At 41.4% G+C, this 22,869-nt stretch overlaps 1 protein-coding gene across 2 annotated transcripts; it reads left to right on the top strand.

The window, feature by feature from the left end:
- The first annotated feature begins 6,429 nt into the window (after nucleotides 1–6,429).
- MIDN (midnolin) lies at nucleotides 6,430–14,457 on the top strand. Of its 2 annotated transcripts, none has more exons than XM_075205811.1 (7): nucleotides 6,430–6,727; nucleotides 7,746–7,833; nucleotides 7,921–7,983; nucleotides 9,212–9,565; nucleotides 9,745–9,877; nucleotides 11,019–11,276; nucleotides 12,431–14,457. In XM_075205811.1, exons 1-7 carry the CDS (start codon nucleotides 6,531–6,533, stop codon nucleotides 12,694–12,696), a joined length of 1,359 nt encoding a protein of 452 aa, XP_075061912.1. In that variant the 5' UTR covers nucleotides 6,430–6,530; the 3' UTR covers nucleotides 12,697–14,457. The 2 variants fall into 2 exon arrangements, with proteins under 2 accessions (XP_075061912.1, XP_075061918.1); XM_075205817.1 differs by lacking the exon at nucleotides 6,430–6,727 and adding an exon at nucleotides 6,831–6,957.
- Nucleotides 14,458–22,869: the final 8,412 nt, after the last annotated feature.

Genomic DNA, 22,869 nt, shown 5'->3' with positions numbered 1-22,869 from the left:
TAGAAGTGTATCTGAAGTTAAGTGCTTCAGGGTAACTTTAAAAAAAAAAAAAAAAAAAAAGGAAAAGTTTAATTGTATCTTTAGGACCTAAGAGAATAAGGAGAGCAAAGCAAACAAAAAAGGAGTAACTTTGCACCTGGGCAGAACCATGTTACATTGGAGGGGGAGGTAAATTTTTAAAAAGTGCAGACACATTTATATTTGGGACAGGGCATGTCCTAGATCAAACTATAAAGCAAACAAGTATTTGTGTGCTACATGGAAAAACAGCAAGTATTTAACATAGGTGCAAAATAATAAACTAATTTGCACCCCTTGCATTGTAACATGGTTTGTCCAGGAGAAAATGTACTTCTTTTTTGTCTTGCTTTCCTTAATGACTCAAGCCCTTAGTGTTTATTTATGCACCGGTTACAATATTTAGCTGTTTTTATCGTACTGATCATTATATGGATTTAGCTATTCAAATGTCTGGTCTATATTTCTGACAACAAATGGAACATTATTATCACATAATCTCCCGTTCTTAACTTATGGATAATGTGAACCTTATAGATAGATCATGACCTTGACATATGTAATGGGTAGCAGGGCACATTATAGTGTGGGTTGTACCAAGTAATACTTGTGATTTCAAAAGGCCATTTTCTAGGATCTATATAACCATGTCTCCTTGGTGTAAACTCTTACTGTGTCTAATGAAGGGAATCTCCAACTGCAGAACCTACAAGGTCAGAGTGACCTGCGGAAGGAAAAGCAGCTTCCTCCCTGCTGTACACTGTGTCCTTTGTCTGCCCAGGATGTGTCTCTTACTCACAATAGCAACTCACGGGCTGCGGGAAGTCGGGGCATAGAGAGGGATGTGTGATCCTTATTAATAGAGTAATTCATGTGAGGGAATATCCCATAGAACTCTGAACACTACACAATGAAGCAATGCTATATACAGGGTTAACAAAGTTTACTCCCCCCAATCTATTCCAGAGTGGTTAGACAGAGCTAAGTTTCTGTATTATTTAGTGAAACTTCAGGTGTCACGGACAGGGTCAGAGTAATGTTGGGTTCAAATAAAGAATGATGTTACCATAGTGAAGTGCTATATATTTAATATATATTATGATTTTTTTTTATTTGAAAGCATATATATTCATGCACTGGATCCTGTTAAAGACATTATCATAATATAATGCACAGTTGAGATTTAAAGAGCGCTGTGGCTGCAAAATAATTACCTCGGGGGGTGCCATATTAGCTTGCAGTATACAGCCCTATTTTAAAGTATAGCTAAAGTATCAGTGCCCGATTTATAGTTATTGTTTAGGGATTTATTGATCATATATCCCATTGCACAACTTTGTAATTAGTGTGCCAATTCTTTGTAACATATTATGTTCTTTTTAGTGAAGATTATTAGGACAGGATCAGAATCCACTGTTTAATTATAATATAAGATGATCTTCTACCTGCAGGATCAAAAAGTATTCATCTTAAAGGATCACCTGACATTAGATGGGAATTGATTACCAGAATGGTGGAGGTTCCTTGCAAGTTTAGGGCTACATTCAGGGGAGAGCTGGCAGACTTTATTCCGGGGGGCAAGCACACAGCACTGGCCCATAAGTAGGCCCATCCCTAAAGGGTGGTTTTTGGTATAATATATATTTATCTATATAAAAAGAGGCTTTTTTAGTGTTGCTTAATCTATATATATATTTTTATGCCCAGGCCCAGAGCTGGATTAAGGCTCTGGGGGGCCTGGGCACTTTAGACAGGGTAACCTCCTATGATGTAGCATGGTTACATGGTTATCATTTTACACAAATACACAGGCAATACTGTGTGCAATACTGTTAGGTGCACACAGTTCTGCCTTCACGAGCAGTACACGGGACATACCTCCCAACTGTCCTAAGCGAAACAGTCACCCAAATTTGTGACTCTCCCATCAGATTCAGGACAGTTCCTACCTACTCTCTCCTACCTGTTCTTGTCACTGTCACCACTTGTTGGTTACTTTAGCTCATTTGCTGGTTGTCTGGATCCTGGAATATTGGAGGCCCTATTTGGAAAAAAAATGGGTACATAAAATTTAGAAAACTCCAACCAGTCACAGTGTTGAATCAATAGCACCCACATTTTATAATTATGCCTCCCTTCAACCACAACATTAAAATAATATTCACATTTGCTAAATAGATCTCTTTCCTCCAACCAACCCTGACATTAGATAGCAAACACATTTAATATATAAACATAGCCTACCTCCCACATTATATTAAGGCACCCCCCCCCCACACAATATACTGGCCCCTCACTCACACACACACTGCCCCCTCACTCATATACACACACACACACAATACACTGGCCCCTCACTCACACACACACTGCCCCCTCACTCATATACACACACAATACACTGGCCCCTCACTCACACAATATACTGGCCCCCATACTAATATATATACAATATGTTGCCACACACAATATGCTGCCACACATACAATATGCACATACAATACACACACACTTAATATACCACACCCCACACTTACCTTGTTCTATCTGCGCCACGAGCCCTGCAGTTTTCTGACATGGGACGGCACCTATCACGTGGTGCGCGTCCCATGTCACAGCAAAAGCCGGCCAAACCTTTAGTGGGAGGGAGGGCAGACTTTCAGTCTGATCTGCCGGCCCAAAATAGTTTTTTGGGGTCCGGACCGGGGGGCATGTGCAGGGCCAGATTAAGAGAATGGAGGCCCCTGGGCTAAGGGGGCCTCCATTCCCCTGTGAGCCCCCCCCCCTTACATGTCACTTCAGTCATCCTTCCGCGGCGCACTGTAAGCTCCTTACTGAGGCGATCTTGCGAGAGTGAGACTCGTAGTCTTACTATCACGAGATCTCCTCAGTAAGCAAGTTACTGAGCGCCAGGGATGGATGACTGTAGTGAAAGTGCTCAGCAGCATTGATCAGGCCCGCTCCCGGACCGATCAATAATGCTGCTGAGGACTTTGAAGGGCCCCTTGGATGCCCGAGGCCCCTGGGCTGTAGCCCAGTTAGACCTCGGGTTAATTTGGCCCTGGGCATGTGCCCCCCTGACCAGCCTGCCCCTGGCTGTATTTCAGCGAATGCAGTTGCAGATTTGGACAGGATTAATGGTGTCCTCAATGTTGAAAAATGCAGGCAAATATTTATCCATCATGCAATACTATCTGATTGGCTCAGACTTTATTCTGCGGCAGAACAAGGACCACAAACATACAGCTAATGTCATTAAGAACTATCTTCAGTGTAGAGAAGAACAAGGAGTCCTGGAAGTGATGACATGGCCCCCACAGAGCCCCGATCTCAACATCATTGAGTCTGTCTGGTATTACACGAACAGACAGAAGGATTTGAGCAAGCCTACATCCAGAGAAGATCTGTGGTTCTCCAAGACGTTTGGAACAACCTCCCTGCCGAGTTCCTTCAAAAACTGTGTGCAAGTGTACCTAGAAAAATTGATTCATTGAAACTGTTTTGAAGGCAAAGGTTTTTCACACCAAATATTGATTTGATTAACATTTCTCTTCTATTCGTTCGCTTTATATTTTGTTAGTTGATAAAAATAAACTATTAACACTTCTATTTTTGAAAGCATTCTTACTTTGCAGCATTTTTTCCTGACCTGCCTAAAACTTTTGCACAGTATTGTATATAGGTTTATATATTGTTCTTTATTTTTAATTTGTCAATAAAGGATCAGACATTGCTTTTTAATATATAATATAGGATGATGACCTGACCAGGTGCACGAGGTAGTGGGTTATACACAATTTAATTTGACATTCATCGGTTATGGAATAAAGCCCGGGTTTACTGTAATTGTGAATATGTGGGATATATTAGGAAATACTTTGTTAGCTATTAAAAGGTTGAAGGTAGAGGTGAACACTTTTTCATAACAACTAAAATAATTCTCCAGATCCCTGAGCTAGAACACATATCTAATAATTAGTGATTGGCTTGTTCTAAATATAATGACCCCAGAGGTGCAAAAGTTGAGAAGGAGTTGGGAGTATTTTGCATTGGTGTCCGAAGTGTAGTTTAGGGAGCGGAACAAGTGAGACATGTTCCGAAGTCTATAAGAAAGTTGAATGGAGCATACCTTACCTCCGAGTTGAGAAAGGGACTTCCTAAGACTAAGGGGTATATTTATTATTATGTAGCGCTGCAATTATGCCACGGTTCCTCAAAGAGAGCCCCCTCCTATGCGAACAGTGTTTACTGTTCACCGTCAGCCTAGCACTACCAGCGAATACAAAAGTTGCAGTGCACATGCGCTGCTAAAGTTCAAGCATGCGTAATGGATTTGATCTGGCGGGGGATCCCCATAGGAGAAGATAGGCTAACGCCATCCTGAGATGGCATTAGTATGCAGTGGAAAACAATGCTTTTCCCTGCTTAATAAATCCCTAGCATTGCAGTCTCCATTGAGTTGTGGGGACTGCGGCTACAAACCAAAAGTATGACAATGCAGGAGAAACAACTGTTTTCTCTGGATTTTTGGCCTATTGCAGTTTTTAAATAGACTCCTAAGTAATGTGATACAGAGATTGTGATTACATTTCATGTATTATAGTTACAGTTAGCATAAGTTAAGAGTCAAAGTGAAGATTATGTGTTTGCAAGTAATTTGATTTTATAACCCTACTAAAAATCTCTATAAATGATGGAGGGTAAATTCTGCAGTGTGTATGCACTCACAACCAACAGTGTAGACAGATCTCCATAGTGTTTACAGAGTCAAGATCATTGACAGATGAAGAGCACAGATCTGGTAAGGTAAATCTTGTAAAATATGTACACATGTATCAGCATGCTGATCAGGGCTTTCACTTGTTGGTCAAATCGTTAACAATATTGCAGCGGGAGAAATTCACTCACATCATTCCCTGTCCCAATAGAGCTTATAGGCTAAATTCCCTAACACACGCAGACTAGGGTCAATTTTGATAGCAGCCTATTAACCTACAAGTATGTTTTTGGAGAGTGGAAGGAAACCGGAGTGTTGAAAGGAAACCCACGCAAATACAGGGACAACATACAAACTCCACACAGATAAGGCCATGGTCGGGAATCGAATGCATGACCCCAGTGCTTTGAGGCAGAAGTGCTAACCACTAATTTACTTTGCTGCCCGCATCTTAATTTCCGCTAGGGCGGCTATCGCTCAGTACTGTAAGGGTAAGGACCCAGCTCCCCCGACTCTCTCCAAAATCATAGCAAAGACCCATCATAGCTATATGATAGAAAATATCGGCTTCAAGTATTCTACTTCAGCATCTTCCCTCACCTGATCTGACTATTATGCTAGTCATCTGGCTATGACCTCGTCCCCTAAGTTGCATTAGAACTTCTGTTTCCTCGATCTGACCTACCAAAACCAGGCTCCATTTACACCATTGACTCCCTTTCCAGGGTAACTCCCGATGACATCCCCTGTCCCCTCTTTACTCCTCCCCTGTAGGCTACCCTTGTCTTTGTCTTGCTGATGCGTGCACCTGTCATTTGATACATCATTGTTTGAATTTATATATTTTTTGGGGTTGAAATTCCTACAAATTTTTTTATGTTAAAAAAAAAAGTACTCCCATAAATGCTATATATATATTTAAATAACAAAACATTTCTTAGTGGAGTTTTTTCTCCTGCGATGGATGATGGCAGAATGCTTGTTACAGTACTTGTACTGCCATGAATCTTGTTGAATAGGCTTCCCCATGGGGAGGCTTTCGCTACCGAGACCCAGCCAATGCTGGAGATTGCACAGCTATCGCTGGCGGTGACCCTTTGATAGATGAAGCAGACACATGGTTTCGCTGGTGATAGGGTTTTGCAGCCTTGAATAAACAGAGACTTTGTTCCCCATCAATATCTACTGAAATGTTTTGGGCTCAAACCCGTTCTGCATTTCACACATACCTCATAAATTCGCATTTCTGCAAATCGCAGGGTACGGGTGAGGAAACCACAGAATTGTGCAACACTTATCACAGAGAATCTTTTCAGAGAGCTTAACCCCTTGACAACATGCTTCTGCTACTTTATGGTTCACGCTCCTGTATCTCCCACAGGGAGGCGTTGTGCATTTATTTCTGAAAGCTGGAAACATCCGTCATTTTCTGCAAACGTTTATGGTTTTGTCTTTACTTTATATCTCACTGCGCTGCCCACTCTCCTTGTCATCCGCCTGCGTCTTCGGTCTCTTTGTTTTAAATCCAATTTATTATGAATGGCCGAGGGGCGTGGTTACGGCGAGAGTGAGCGGAGCGAACAGGCGTCAGAATCAAAGGCTGAAAGGTGATTGGCTGGAACGTCATAGAAGAGGTGTAACGGTTTCGGCACGTGGGGGGAGGTGAGGACGTGCTATGATTGGTTGAAAGGTGGTGCCGTTCGCTGCTGTTCTGGAGGTGGAGCCTGTGTAACTTTGTGTGTTAGTTTTACGCTGGAGCTCAGAGAGAACACCGGAGCTGTTGACCGATCCCCGGATGGAGCAGCAGCCCAGCGCCCGGAGCTGTATAAACGGAGCCCGAGAGCAACTCATGAACCTGAACATCCAAAGCACAACCGGCACTCGCTATGAGCTCAATGTGCCGGCCGAGGAGACGGTGGACGGACTGAAGCGGCGGATTTCACAGCGGCTCAAGGTGCCCAAGGAGCGGCTTACTCTACTTCACCGGGAGACGTAAGTTGCAGCATTACTTGGAGATATTGCGGCGGTTCCCGGATGTCTGTTGCCCCTTGTGCTGGATGCCCCCGGCCGGACAGTTGTGTGGAGGTGTTGGGGGTGGCTGGCTGACCAGGATGGGAGACAGCCAGAGTAATGGGCTCTGTGTTAACGTGTAATCCTCCTCTTGTCCCAGGGCTGAACGGGTTCTCCGGTCTTTTCGTCCTTTGTTCTCCGCACCCGGGGAGGTGGGTCTTTGTTTAACGAAACCTACACGACCTACGATGGCTGTCTCCTTCCTGTTCTCTCTCCCTGCAGTGACTACGCTTCTGTGTATCCAAGTCTGTAGCTGTCTGTACCCCCCAAAATACACACAGTCACGACCCCCATCTTCCAACGTGTAGATTCCATTACCCCTGTTACTCCTAATGCCTGTTGAGGTCTCATTTGCCACAGTACCCCTATACCTTTGTTGTAGTAATCTTGAGGTTAAACCATTGGATATTTTATATTCTTAATTTTGATTGCCCCCAATTTTTAAACCCAACAATGTTCAATGCCTTTACTTCCTGAGGTTTTTTCTTGATGATTGTCTTTTTTGCTTTTTGTTAATACTAAGCGTTCAAGGTCTGTTGGGCTTTGGGGATACCCTATGTGTCTGATCCTAATTCAGCTTACATTCTTAAAAACTTAGACTCGTTATTGTCTTTCAGTCTAGTTGGGATAGTGGAATCTGTTGTCTGATCCCCAGGTTGGCCCCATCTACCCCCTCTTCCAGTAAGTAATTCAGGGAGGCTCTAGCAGTGATGACATCACCACAACTTCTCACCCCACCTTCCCCCATCATTACTCTGGCACTTCCAAAGTGGCCTAGTCATAACCCCTTAATTGCCAAGACTAGCTGAAACATGACAGTTGACTTATTGATTCTCTATTAACCTCCTAAGTAGATGGTGGTCTTGTTGTGTCTGCATGGGGATGCCAATTTATTGTCTCTGGAATGTTTGTCTAGCTATTCTCTTCATGCTCTTTTTAGACGTTTAAGCTCTGGAAAGCTGCTGGATTTGGGGATTTCAGACGGGAGCAGATTGACCCTCCTACCTACTGTTGAGGCTGGACTCATGGTGAGTGTATGGATCAAAATTTGTCCAGGAGATTGTTTAGACAAAGTGCTGTGTAGTGATAACTCTCCCTCCCATTTGTTCCCACAGTCCCAGATGTCCCGCCCGGAGCAGTCAGTGATGCAGGCCCTAGAGAGTCTGACAGAGACGCAGGTGAGTAGCTACAACACTGGATTGTGGGGGAGGGCAAGGGGAAGTCGCTACATTCTGTGTGGTGTCACCATGCACTCTCTGACGCATATCGTGCCTCTCCTACTGACGAACAAACTGGTTGATAATCAGATGGGGTGGAGGGGGGTGGATTTTTTTCTTGTTTGTTTCATCTTCCTTGTGTAGTTCCCATACTTTGTTTGTTAAAGCCATAGAGTTCCAACTTTGTTGGAATATTTTGCTGTATAACTTTTAGGCTCGTTGATTATCAAACACTAACTTCCATCGTTGTGTGGTGGAACTTCCTTGTGTATAGGGTGATTGCATTTCCTTGTTGCAACACTTTACTGCTGTCACTGCTTGTCATTTAATGTCACTCCTTGACCCAGCAGCTCTTAAACCTTCTAACGATTATTGCTCTTTTTCAATGTTTTTTTGTCCCCTAACCTTTGTACTTTTCTCCTTGCACTGTGGACCTACCTTCAGCCCCCCACCTTGTAAATCTTTGCCATTTCTGTACCTGAATCCCCTCAACCCCCTCCCATGGCCTTGTTCTCTTGGCTGCGTGCTGGACTCTGCTATTTATAGCTGTTCCTGCAGGCGTGGGCTGGAAGGGGGTGAGTCAGAGAGAGCAGCCTGATAAAACCGGGAGAGTAGCTGTGTGCGTGTCTGTATGGAAAACAGTACATGCTGTACCGGTCATATATGCAGTCTGTTTATATATTGTCTCCAGCTCTTGCAGGGTTAATGTTCTGCTCTTTGTCCAGTGATGCGGGGGTGGGGGAGTCGTGACGTGGGGGAGGGGTTCTGAATTCATGACTGTTTGTATGATTGAGTCGTGATGGTGTGCTGCTTCTGTGTAGCTTGTGTTTTCTCCATTTTGGATGGGATTACATTTATAAACACTTTGTTAACCTGTTCCGTGGTTCAATAGCCACATTCTCATTTGTGATGACCATGTGGTGATGGCCTGGTTAGGGGTTATGTTGCAAAGACCTTGGTATTTTATAGCTCAGAAATGTTTGGTTTATGAGGCACACGTTAGGTGACTGATATGAAACTGATTATTGTTAGATTATGTTGAATTCCGCAGTTAACTTGGAATGTGTATTTTTGGTTTAGAATCTAGACCATTTGCTGGCAGGTGGTATTTATGAAAAAACGTAGCAACAGCTTATTTTGCAGTGATTTACAGCTGATGTAAAAACTTCTCGCTTGTTTCATTTCTTAGGTGAATGATTTCTTATCTGGACGCTCCCCACTTACCCTAGCACTTCGTGTTGGGGATCACATGATGTTTGTACAGCTTCAGTTGGCAGCCCAGCAAGCAGGAGGTTCTCACCTACAGCACCGCCATGTAATCACCAGAGGGACTGAGCACAATGCAGCCCCCCACTTCCGTGCCCTGCATACAAGTGCCACACCTGCCCTTACCCGACTGGCAGGTTGCTCACAGGCTTCTCCTCCTCCACCTGTGTCGGCGCCAGCTTCTTCCACGCATTGCAGTGCCCCTCACTCCTCATCCCTCACCACTAGCGTCTTCCGCTCACATGGAGAGGGTGCATCTACATCACCCCGTACTGAGGTGAGTGCACTGGGAGGTTTTTAGTTTATTTCAATGTTCAAGCTTACTTTAATTTAAAAAACAAAACTGAAAATGGTGTAAGTCTTTGGTCTTTTTGCAGCATGAAGTGTCTTACAATAGTGAGTACTTCGAATGCATTTGTTTGGTATGTACTTATCCTATTTACCCTTCTTTTCCAGGAGGTAGAATGCAGTAGTAGCAATCGGAGTAGTGAAGATGCTAGTCCTTCCCAATCTGGGAAGCGTAAACCTGGTGCCATTATAGAGAGCTTTGTCAACCATGCTCCTGGTGTCTTCTCAGGGACCTTTTCTGGTAAGAATCCCACTAGCACTACACTCTGTAAACTATGGAAGTTGTTATTCAAGTTTGGTCCACTCTGAATTGTTCTTGGGATCATCCCACAATACTTTTTTATATTTTGCATTAATGTTATGTTTTTGTGGCGATTATGTAGCATTTTGCAAATATTTTACGGATATAGCGTGTTTAGAAAAAGACAGTAAAAACTATAAAGTAGTGTGGTATTAAAAAAAATTTTTTGAAAATTTAAAACATAACTGGAGGCTGTGGAATTAGTGGCGCTAAATAGAAGATGATGAGACTAGAGTAGTATGAACAGACAATAGTAATAGAATATTGTAGACAATTTAAAGTTTCTTGCTGTTATACTTCTGTTATGATTTTAATTGGTGTAAATTTTTCTATTATATGAAAACTTGAGACTAACGCACCAAAGTATATTATATAATTTTGAGATTTACCATGGTCTTCAATATTTAGCAAATGGATATCTGAAATGGCACCTGCAATTAGCGTGTTTTTTCTTTCCTGTAAGCCTTACTCTTTCTCCAGAAGATAGGGGGCAGTATTGTAGCTGGTGGAGCACAATTTTTTTTTTTTTTTTCCCCTTCTGTGATCAGTCGTGCAACAAACATTCTATAAAGTCCCTGTGTAATGTTTTCACAAGCATACTGTGTAATGTTATAGTTGGGAACAAATACATTAGGAAAGCAAGACTGACTATTAACCAAGGGGTAGCAGGGACCTCTTATAATATGTGGGAGGGTAGGAGTAGGCTGTGAGGTTAAGTAACACATATTACAATGGAGAAAAGTGCTTAGTGGTGCGAAATGGTCCAGTCACACAGCTGTGTTAGTTTGTTGGTTGTTTGGGTATAGAGATTAAAATAAAAGTAAGTTATCAAGGAAATGTGTAGAGGGGTGGTAATTGGGTGGAATAGCTAAAAGTAAATAAGAGGGTTATTAAGCTTACAAAACCTCCAAAAGTGGTGAGTTTTCGGGTAAAGTCTTATTGTATGATAGGCAGGCAACAGCAATCCTGAAGAAAAATGCATTCTTTATGCAGTATGATTAGCCATCGTATACTACATTTAGTTTGAATTAGGATAGACCTGTGATATCTTTATTAACTTCATATTAATTCAACTATTCAGGCACATTGCACCCCCACTGCCAGGACAGTACAGGACGTCCACGCCGTGACATTGGGACAATTCTGCAAATCCTCAATGACCTCTTGAGTGCTACGCGCCACTACCAAGGCATGCCATCCTCACTCACCACACTCCGCTGTCACACCCAGTGTGCATCGCAGACCAGGAATGCCAAGGCTACCTCTCCCAAAAATAGTGATACAAAGCAGCACCCAGCAGGACATTCCCAGCCCCAAGCTCGCCAATGTAAACCTATTGGTAAGTAGAATACCTGCATGTATTTGTGGATGTAAGACTTTTACTGATCTGATCAGTGATGAATGGGTTATCTGACTTCTCCCTCTCCATGTTCATTGAGGTGGAGGCCAGTTGCCTATGTTTGTTCAGTGGCTGCAGATTGGTAGGGAGGAGGGTGAAAAGACAAAGGCTTCTTGACAAAATAAAGACCTCACAATGCACTTCCAACCCCCACCCCTAGTGTCTAGGTGTGTTGGGAGATAAAAACCTCTATTGCCCACCTCTGCCTTCTTTCAAATCTGTTGCTGGAGAAAAGTCAGGCCCATGTACATATAGCAGGTATGCTGATGTACACATACACATTTTTTTTCCTTATTGACCTGCTTATATAGAGTTTGTGTGCAGTAGGGTGGAGGAATGTATGCTCACACAGGAGTTGTGGGGGTGTACAAATAGAGTGGGTTGACTGTTTCCTAGGGGCAGTGTATTTAACAAGGAGATATGGTGACAGTTCCTGGGAAGATGGTGCATACTGTACAGCCAGACAGTCTCACAATTTGACTCCTGTAGTCCATGTATTTGTAGACTGACCCAGGAGGAGGTACCTCCCACCTCCTCCAGGGAGGGTGTGGGTGCAAGGGGGGAGGGTCTGTATGCATCTGGCCGGTTTCATTCTGTGTGTTTTATGTTTGAGAACAAAGAGCGACTGAGTGTGGGAGGGGTGAGCAGATCCCATTATACAGCAGGAAGCTGTGGGAGCTTCATGATAAAATATTCAATGCCTGTGTGCAGCTGATAGTCCACAGGCTGTTTAACTATTTCAGTGAAGGCCACCTATTGCATGCCATTCCCTATATGAAAAGCTCAATGCTTACACAAAGGGGCATTGTATCCTAGCACAAACTCAAGCTCTTGTCTCTGTGATGATTCTGTAGCATCTGGCTCTTCAAATTTTAGGTCCTCAAAATTTAGCTTGCCTTTTTATACATGAGTTGCTGTTAGACTTATGCAGATTTGCTAGCAGCATTTGTTTTATCCCTTTTTTGCAAGTATTTACCATTCTGTTTTGTATTTTACATGCCCAATGAATGCATGTATTGTGTGCAAGGTGCCGAGGCCTTTTTGTTTTAATATAGACTTGCAATGCATTCAAATGTCATAACTTGTGTTTACAGGGGATCGCTTGCGGCAGACAGAAAACAGGGCAACTCGCTGTAAAGTAGAAAGATTGCAGTTGCTTATGCATCAGAAGAGACTGCGCCGGAAGGCACGAAGAGACTCCAGAGCTCCGTATCAATGGCTTCCTACTAGAAAGTCCAGTCGGACCAGCAGTAACAGCAGTATGTCTAGTGGGGAGGGTGCACTTGAGATGGACTTTGAGGATTCACTATGGAAACCAGATGTCAAGGCTGAACTGAACTCGGAGTTTGTGGTGGCATGAGGCATATACCACACAGCATCTTCATTTTTATTTTTATTTCATTTTTTGATCCAGGGAAGAACTGCTCCAAAAGCTGTGTTTGTACCTGCAGGATTATAAGACTAGTATCGTATTGAAGATGTGATTTACAAAAAATTGTCAAACTTTAAATAAAAATCTTAGACTTGAATGACAATAAAAAACTGCCTTAAACGCTTTAATCATGAGTGTTACAGGTTTAAACTGTACCCTTGCATTGGAGTGTGAAAGCAATAAGGCACACTTTTGTTCCTGGAGATGGAGTTTCTCCCCCCCAACTCCCACACTCCTGGACCAGTTCCACAAAACATGAATGCACAGATGGGAACATTTCAGAGCCTGGGAATACTTCTTAACACACTTGCTCTGGGACAGAACCTCAGATATGCTGCTGTTCAGGGTGCATCTGCCTCTATATAACTTTGTACTTGGAATTGCCTGGGATGAGGATAACCAGGGACTTATCTACAATACTTCATCCCTAATCATCACCGTTATTGTCATATGTAGCATCAATGTACTATACTGTGGGATCTGTACCTCCTCTGAATGGTTTTGGGGTGGGACCTGTTCTGCATGCTGTGGCTCCCATCCATCCCTGCCCCTTTCATAACCATGAGGTGGGGACAGTAGCAGGGAGGGAAGGCAGCATTCTGTGCTGTTTAAGCTTTCTACATTTTTTTTTTTTTTTTCATATTTACCTCACATGTTGGACTTTTTGTTTTTTTTATTCCTTGCCCCCTGATCAACCATTTAGGACACTTATGTTTTTGAATGAAACTGGTATATATTTTTTTTATTATTAAATGTTGGAGCTATAGTTTAATGTTGGGGGAATTAATTCTATATGCAGTATTGGTACGCATGAGTATGCTCTTCCCCTTAGTGTTTCTCTCCTTCCTTACCTTGTTTCCTCTGTGCACCGATAACTGACTTTCTCACTGTGACGTACTCTCTGCATGCATCAGGTATATTTCCTGGCAGTCTGTGCGTGAGAATTGTTAGTGTGCTTCTCCCCCCTTCTTGTGGGTGTTGCAGGAAGAGGTGCTGTTCACTGACATTCTGCAACACTGACACAGGGAGGCTGAACTTGGGCCCACTCTTCTCCTGTGTTGCTGCTGACCTGAAACTGATACTGATCTCAATGTTAACATTAAGAAGGTGAGTGGGCTGGTGGTGGCTCAGTCCAGCTAGACAACAGGGAGGGTGTGGGCAGGATGGATCCTGTTGCTGTTGAGTTTCTGTTTTCCTCTTTAGGCTATGTTGTATGGATGTAGTGGTACAAAAGGCAGTAAATGTTTTTGTTTTTTATGTTTAATTTTTTTTCACCTTTTCAGTTCTAGATCTAAAATGTGTGAACGGTTTGTACCTGTGTCTTAGGAATTTACCATGGTGTGCTCCAAAGCAGTGATTTAATTTCCAAATACATGTGTTTTGAGGAATATCCTTGTTTGCGCAGTCAATGCATTTAATGGCCTTTGACTGCTTTATTTATGCATTTCTAAATGGTTTATAAACTCCAGTGTTTTGTGGGTTTTGTTTTTGTTTTTTTGGGTTTTATTTTTTTTTAAACTCTTTGTACCTCAGGGCTACATGCAGGTACACTGCTTTTCTGGTAATGCTGAGTGAAAGACAATTGCTGGGGCACATATTCATTTGCAGCCAGAAATGGAAGTACACTAACCAGAAAAAGTAGTAATTCAGATTAGAATTTTTCTCCAAATAAAAATGTAGCAGGACTAATAGTAGTTTGGTGTTCTTTGTTTTGTTTCTAATGTGAAGGAAAAACTAATGAATACAAAGATCAGCTTAAGTTGCTGATTAAAAACAAGTGCAATTTTACAATATCCTATCTTTTTTTTTTTAGCACAGGCAAATATGACCACTTTAAGTTTCCCATAAATGGGACAATCATCCTATTTTGCTGAAGTGACCAAATTGAACACATCAGCCTCTTTGGAGCTCTAGTCAAGCATCAAATCTATCATCTATCTTTTGGTTATGGAAGATGACCACATGCAGGCAGCTAGTCATCTGTCATGCTTGGGTTTGGGCCATACAGCAATATTAGACCAGTCTGTGTGGGTTGACTGCTCCTGCAGCTGTTGCCTTGTCTATGTGCTGAAGGTGTTTGTAAAATGCAAGCAACATCTACATGACTTTATCCTGGTTATGGCTTGTTCTGTCTTCTGTTACTGAAAATCTGTGGAGGGCCAATATTGGAATATTATTATTATGACTAATGAGAATCTATTTCAGATCGTATCAAACTTTTTTTGTACTGCATTAGACTTTTAAGTATGGGTGGCTTTGCGTGATTAAGCTAAAGTAATATTTAATGGGGAAGTAAAATTGCCATTTTACATTGTCGAAAGTTATGTAGTATTGAGCAGAGTCATATGCTTAAAATAACTAGATTGTTTATACTAAACTCTACATGTCCACTCTGCTGCTGCAAGTTGCCATGTTAAGAGGGAGTTCTAGTTAGCGGTCAGTCACAGTATGCGTGCCTTTTTTTTTTTTTTTTTTTTTTTTTTTTCTTCACAAACTTGATTTTCAGAAATGCAGAAAGGTGTCACATAATTGGTGCTGCCCGTGTGTATAACAGTAATTCTGCCTCAGTATAGTGACCTGTATGACATGACCCCATCAGGACACTGTCCTAAAGTCACAGAATGAGCCTTGGGTTTCCCATACTTTACTTTTAAACAGGACTTCATTGTAACTTCAGGTTCAACAAAGAATATAGTTGTGTTTTTTTTATTCTTCTGGTGGATGGCCAGATAATGCCTATATAGGTCGCCAGGTTGAAGAGATCTGTTTTTATGAACAGTATAGCTGTAGACCACTGCATATGCTTTTACCTTGTTTTCAATTTGTCTTTTTAAAAGAGAACTTAACTGTTTAATGTGTGTTGCAACAGCAGTGGTGTATCCATTGTCCTATAGTTAACTTTTATGTCAAGTCTACACGTCTGTCTTACCACCAGTCCTAACTAATTATTTTATCTGAAAGATGCTTTCCAAGCACTGATTATTTTTCTTTTCTTCACTAATCACCTTTTATACTATACAATAACTACTGTACAGTGAGGTATCTGTTCATTGCAATCTGAACTTTTGTGTTAGTAACAAGGGTCTAGAATTGTATTTTCCCAAGCCGTTGTTATTACTAGACTTGAAAATTAACATTTGCAGATATGAGCTAAGAAAGTAAAATACTTAATTCTGTGATAACCTGATAGTTCACTTTAGTTCTGTTTTTACAGTATTAACTTCCCATTCTAGTACAGTTTAGGGTCCTCCCACTGCTTTGAACTTTGTCCTAATAGGATCTGAGGCATCACTAGTCTCTCAAGCTGTTGGCTCTACTAGAGAAGCACCTTCTTTCTAACATGGCAACCTGCTGCAGTGGAGTGAAAGATGACATGGTGGATTTATTAAGTTGAAGGGGGTGTCATCTCTAAGACAACCCATTCTTAATTAAATCAGCCCCTTGGCATGAAATAACCATTAGAGTCCCACTTTCTTCACTGGCAGATTCGAGTTCGGCTCTATGGCTGTTCTACAGAGTGCTATTGTAGTGCTATAAATAGGTGCAGTATGCTGAAAAACGCACAAGTATGTAGTTGCAGGTATGTGGGTTCAAGGTTAAACTATATGAAGGAGTGGGAATCTTATTTCATCACTTGCCTTGTCCTAGTTATCAGAAATGATTGGCAGAGCCTGGATCTGGATACATTGGTATGGCCATTAATGGCAGGTATAAATGTATATGCTATGCATATTTGCAGACTGTCTATTTTAAATTGCAGCAGCTCTTGCAAGCCAATCTATGCAAAGTCAATGTTAAAGAATGTTTATAGATTTTAGGGGGAATAGGAAAGTCCATGTGTCTGGGTATTAATGCTTCCATCAAAGAGTTAAAGAATCTGTGACTCTTGTCCCAAAACAGGGATATCTTGGGGGCAGATCCACCATATATAGAACGTTTCCCTGTGACCGCTTTTGCTCCAACAGGCTGGGTAGTAGGAAGCCTTTGGTTATGGGTATAGTACCGCCTATAGTACAATTTATGTTTCCTTAATCACATGTGCGATTGTGGTACAGATATTCTTTCCCTGACCTCTTCCCAACAATGCTCCTCAGAAGGGGGTCCAATGTCTGACTCATGTCTATGATGGAGGTCCAATGCAAAAAAAGGTTTTTAATTGTACTTTTAAGCTGTTTGGCAAGATGCCAGTTAACATGTAATCATTGTTCTTGATTATAACCTTTTGCCTAGATTATTAATCAAGGGGCATGTATAAAAAGGTTTGTGGTGAAAAACCAACATTTAATGTGATCAATGATTTATGAAATTGGTGTTCATCTGGGAATTTAATGATTGTTTTGGTATAAATACTAGTACCTACAGTAAGATAGAGATTATATATATATATATATAATTTTTTTGCAGGAGGTCATGCGTGCTTACTGCATTTCTAACTATGACACTTCCTCAGCAGTGATGTTTTTTTTTTTTAAGTTATGTTTTTATTGTTTAGTTTGTGGCCTTTTCTAACATGGTTTTTCACAATTCACACTAAGGGCTGCTTGCTAGCAGCAAAGTTAATTTAGTGTGAGGGGGAGGCCAGCACCGTGCCTGCCGAGAAGTAGCTGTAAATGTTCCTGGTACAGGACAGGAAGAGGCCGTGGGTAACCAAGAAGAGAGGGTGGAAGGTTAGTTTCAGAGATATCCCCCCCCCCCCCCCCCCACCTCTTCTTTTATTGAACCGATGCACTGTATATGTTCTTGGTTCACCTGTTACCCAGACTGAAAAACACTTCTACAGTATAATATAACTCTCTCTAGCAGAGAAACACGTTCGGTAGAAAAGATGAATGAAAAGTTCTTAGGGTGGTGGAGGAGACAGAGGAACCAGATACAAGTTGCTATGGAAACATAAATATTGCGTCAACAGTATGACATTGTGTGGCTGTAGATCAGCTTGTGTACACACAAAGCATAGACAAATACTCAAAGTGGTTTTTCTTCACATTTACTTTATTTAAAAAAAAAAAAATCATACTGATAAAATTTCAACAAGGAAACTATAGTGGAGAAAGTACTTGCGAAAACAGTAAATCTGTATGTCTCATCTATTTCAATTGCTATTCATCATCATCACCATTTATTTATATAGCACCACTAATTCTGCAGAGCTGTACAGAGAACTCATTCACATCAGTCCCTGCCCCATTGGAGCGTACAGGCTAAATTCCATGACAGACACAGAGAGAGACCGACTAGGGTCAATTTTGATAGCAGCCAATTAACCTAATAGTATGTTTTTTGGAGTGTGGGAGGAAACCGGAGCACCTGGCAGAAACCCACACACATGGGGAGAACACATAAACCACACAGATAAGGCTATGGTCAGAAATTGAACTCCTAACCCCAGTGCTGTGAGGCAGAAGTGCTAACCACTTAGCCACCCTGTTCTGGGAATTTATACTGCTTGTGACAATAAATGACATGGATTAATTCAGAGATTTGCTGCAACCATTTTCCCCATCGGATAAATATATATTTTGCACAGAAATATGTTAAAGCTTTATCCCTAGTCTCTATTTTTTAAAAAAAAGCTGGCTACACATGGGCCTATCCTACCCCTCCAAACAGGAATGCTGTATGATTTGGCCATTTCTAGGGGCAGATTCAATTGGCTGAAAAGTGTCTAATGGGCATTTTGGAGACACATTACAGTGGATATTTTTACAGAAATATCTGCTCGGTTTTCCTCGCATAGAGGTGCTAGGAAAAATTAGCAGATAATTTTTACCATAGTAACGGCGGCTAATTGAATCTGCCCCCTAGTGTACAGTCTGAAGATAACCGTACATACAGGACAATATCTGTTCTCTTCCTATCACAAATAGCAACGTGATCCTCATCCGGCATTGTGTTAATTTTGGTGGCCAGCATAAGGATATATTAACAATCAAAATCCAGTTGGCACCTACTGTAAAGGTGATTAGAAATTGTCTGTTTCTTGAACCAATTAATTGTATTAAGTCTTGAAAATTTCTCAAACCGTAGATCTAAATTCGAGCTTGGCGAGCTGGTTTACACATGGTCAAAAGGACTCGAAAATGAGCTTAAGTTGATGTATTTTAAATATGTGAATACAGACAGTGGTAAACATTGACACAGTGATGTATCCAGTCTTTCCGGGCTTTAGATATCTTTTCCTATGCCTAACACTGAATGCAACCTTCATTTAGAAAAACAAATGAAATGTGTTCGTTCAAATGATGGTTTAAAGCAGATGTGCTCAAACTCAGTCCTGAAGAGCTACCAGCAGTTCATGTTCTCAGGATTTCTATAATCATTTAGAGGTGCGTTAATCTATATTTCTGGGTCAGTTTATCTTATTTATATTACCTCAGGTAGAAATTCTGAAAACATGACCTGTTGGCGGTTCTTGAGGACTGGATTTGAGCGCCTCTGCCTTTAAGGAAATAAATGACCAGAGTTCTATCTTGCTATACTGTAAAAAAAAATTATATATATATATATATATATATATATATATATATATATATATATATATATATATAAGCAATTAATGTTACCTGTTAATAATATAGCAATTTATGATTATACATGGATTTTTTTTTTATATATATATATATATATATAAATTTTCCCCTTGGAAAAACATTTATTAGGATGTCCTTATTGTCTACTGTACATAACGGGCATTTTTACAGTTTATTCTGTTTGCAGACACATGCTATAGCCTGCATATGATACTGACATCACTAGAACTCAGGATTTAGACTAGCCCTATAGCTGGTGCAAGAGAGACAGCAGAAAAATAAATAACTTTGAGATGCCCAGAACTTGATTCGGATGTGGCTGCATGCGTTTGAGTTTGGCACATCAGTGCTGTAAATTGACTATGGCCATGTGCCCTTTCCCAGCCCCGTTCCTTCCCGAAATTGTAGGCTGTAGTAGGTGTCCTTTGCGTACGAAGACGGAGCGGACAGGGCTGCACTTTCTGGTGTACAGGCCGGTTATGGCCATGTGCAGACTCATTTTGCATACAATACACTCAAAATTAGCCTTAATGAATCAGTCCCCTCATGTTCATGTTTTTCCACTGATTAGACTGTTGCTGAATCTGCCTCCCTTGTTTGTTTGTTGTTTCTTTTGTCATTCCATGGATAAGTCAGTTGATATGTTATTGATCTATAAGAAATAATTATGAAATATAGTTTGTGTGCTTAAAGGATGAGCCCAATTTTGTTTGTTTTTTCTCCTTTATGTTTAAAGTGAACTTTCCTCTAGGTACTATAGCCTTATTTTTGTGCTGCACTTCATATTGAGTTGTGATACTCCTCCAAACCTCATTTATTTTGGACAGAGGACTTTATAGAGTGTGCTCTGCTCTGTCCCAGGCTAACTACTTATTCCTTCCTCCAAAAGCTGGTGAACAGTGCAGACTATCCGCTCACATTGGAAACAGTTGGGCTGTTTGGACTAAAATGCTGTTTCCTGGATCTGCACTCTCTGAATGGTACAACTCTACAGCTGTGGGTGCTGGAGAAGGCCTGTCTACAAGAGGGCACAATGCGCTGAATAAGATGCCCACTTTTGTGTGAAACCTATTTTATTCATTGCTTACTATATAGTGCATAAGAGTGCCCAATGGGTTTCATTTGACTAGTGTGAAAACCTTCTCACACTAGGCTGTAAAAAAACAAAAAACTGCCGGTGGTGGTGGTGGCAGAGTGTAGACAGAGGACTGCATACATCTGGCACCAATGAAGATGGTGATTGGATCCATAAGGTACTTGTTATAACCAACGATTTGAGATACAGATTTCAAAATGCAGGTGCACAAAGCTCGACTGTCCTAAAGGGAACACATTATAGAATAGCTTTTCAGTTTTAACCTGAAAATCCTGAAAAAAACCACTGAGGGTTTTCCTGGCATTTTCAATTAGAGTTGGGGAAAAAAAAAACACGTTAAATCTAACTGAAACTTGAAGGAGCATGTGTGAATGGCAGACCAGAGTGAGTAGCAGACCAGTGTGAATGGCAGACCTGCACAGGAACGTTGTTAATCTTTCTCCACCCGAACAGCCATATTTATAGGGTGTGGGAAGCAGAGTGGAGAAGTTCTCTTGCACAGGCTCCTTCAGCAGCGGTGTGACTTTGCTCCGTGAATCCTGAAGTGGATATACAAGCCTTCAGTGGCTCTGGTAAATGGACCATTGGATCCCTTCCTCTCCCCATCACTCATTTTGCTTCATCTATACATTGGGACTATTTTCTTCGGCCGGGTCATTTTCCTCTAACTCCTGGCACACGGACCCTAATATCATTTCCTCTCTAATGTGACCCTCTCCATCACCCCCTGTGACCATGTTTTCTAAGACCATCTCCTCTCCCACTCAGGAAATAAGAAATTAAGTTAGTCTCTTAATTGAGTTTAAAATAAAGACAGGATAAACACCAAATTGTATGGGGGTTTTTATTTTTGTATAGTATATTTAACACTGATAAACATTGATTGCCTGAGCATTGATCTTTGTCTCATTTTATTTTCATTAAAATCAGAACTGTACTGCAGAATGGAGGCATAAACGTGATGGTGGAGAAGAGGCTGTTATGCCTGCGCCTGTCACCATCCTTGTCACTCATACTCACTTATCCTTAAGTGCCAGCCTAAGGATGACCGATTGTCTGCAGCCTTTACTACGGGAATATGTCAAGATTAAAACCTTACTACATTTTTCTTTCATGTTTTCTTTTTACTTTGGAGGACAACGATTCGCTTACACTTCAAAAATAATTTCAGTTTCTACCTCTCCCTGTCACAATTTTGTGCCCCCCAAAACCCTAGCCCTCGGCTGCAGCCTAGTCAGCCTATTGGATTAACAGGCCCGTTATACGAGGCAAGAAGCCAGGCTATTGCTGCTCTCTATAGGTAACACTGCCTTGCTGATTACTCTGCCTAATAGATGACGCTTCTCGCTTTTTTGTCATGCTGATTAATTGATATATCACTCTCTGTATAAAGAAGTTCTAATGGTACTGTCAGGTGGGTTGCAATGGATATATACGGTTTCTAATGGATCACTGTTGGCAACTTTGAATATAAAATGTCTGTAACAGTGAAGGAGGCCATATCTTTGTGCTGTGGTGTTGGTGGCCAAGCAGTACTTCACCCAGTGTCTGGGACTGTAGTGTGCCACCCCCCCTCTGTGACCTCTGGCTGTTGACAGACCTTTAACCTCAGTAAACAGCCATCGCTTACACAGCATTGAAATTCTCCTTTAACACATCTCTCAGTGTCTCTGTTTCTTCTACAAAATGACCCATCAGCCTTTATTACTTATATTTTCTATACAAATCTTTACACGTACTTGTATCCAACTAGTTAATAGGTCTTATACCTACACCACAGCCACCTACATTTCTTCCACCCTCTCCCTCCCTCCCCCCCATGCTGTCATTCTTCCACCCCCTCCCTTCTCTATGTCCTTCCGCTCCCTCCTACACCCCCTCCTGTCTCCCTCCTCTGTCCTCCTCCTCCCTGTACATTCCTTTCAGAACTCTCTGAACCACTGAGGTTTTACTGGCGTCACTGGGGAAAGAGGGAGGCGGTGGTAATGGTTGTGAAGGAAATCTGAGGGTGTCCAGATCTGGGGGAAAGGGTGCTTATTATGAAGGATCTTTGGATCAGTGGTTCTCAATAACAGCTGCACACAGGCCAGATTTTAAATCTATCTGCTTCAACCCTAGTGGCACAGTCATAATCCGTGAGCTGGTAATTAACCCATGTGTGCTTAAATAAGAATATCCCATAAACAGTTGTAATTTAGAGAATGCTAATATTTAACACTGTCAAAACAAGTTTTTTTGTACTCTGCTTAAAAGATTACAATAGACATTGAAGAGGAGCAGCTAAATGTAGTATGGCTTGTATGTATGCCTATTATATTATTGTTAAATGATTATTATTACTATTAAGATTAGTGCAGCATATTATGTAGCGCTTTACAATTGGGAACAATACAGTAATAAAACAATACTGGGTAATACAGACAGACAGGTAAGAAGACTTTGCACATGATCTTACAATCTATGGGACAATGGGAG

Source organism: Mixophyes fleayi, chromosome 1 (assembly GCF_038048845.1).
Source record: "Mixophyes fleayi isolate aMixFle1 chromosome 1, aMixFle1.hap1, whole genome shotgun sequence".
In the NCBI taxonomy this organism is placed as follows: Eukaryota; Metazoa; Chordata; class Amphibia; order Anura; family Limnodynastidae; genus Mixophyes; species Mixophyes fleayi.
Note: the sequence above shows the minus strand (reverse complement) of the source record. Positions and strands in the feature narration are given on the sequence as shown.

Bases quoted from the DNA above. Each gene is read 5' to 3' on its own strand.
- MIDN (XM_075205811.1), top strand. From the start codon at position 6,531: ATGGAGCAGCAGCCCAGCGCCCGGAGCTGTATAAACGGAGCCCGAGAG. The intron at 9,566-9,744 runs GTGAGTGCACTG...CTTCTTTTCCAG, and splicing joins CTACATCACCCCGTACTGAG to GAGGTAGAATGCAGTAGTAG. The intron at 11,277-12,430 runs GTAAGTAGAATA...TTGTGTTTACAG, and splicing joins TCGCCAATGTAAACCTATTG to GGGATCGCTTGCGGCAGACA.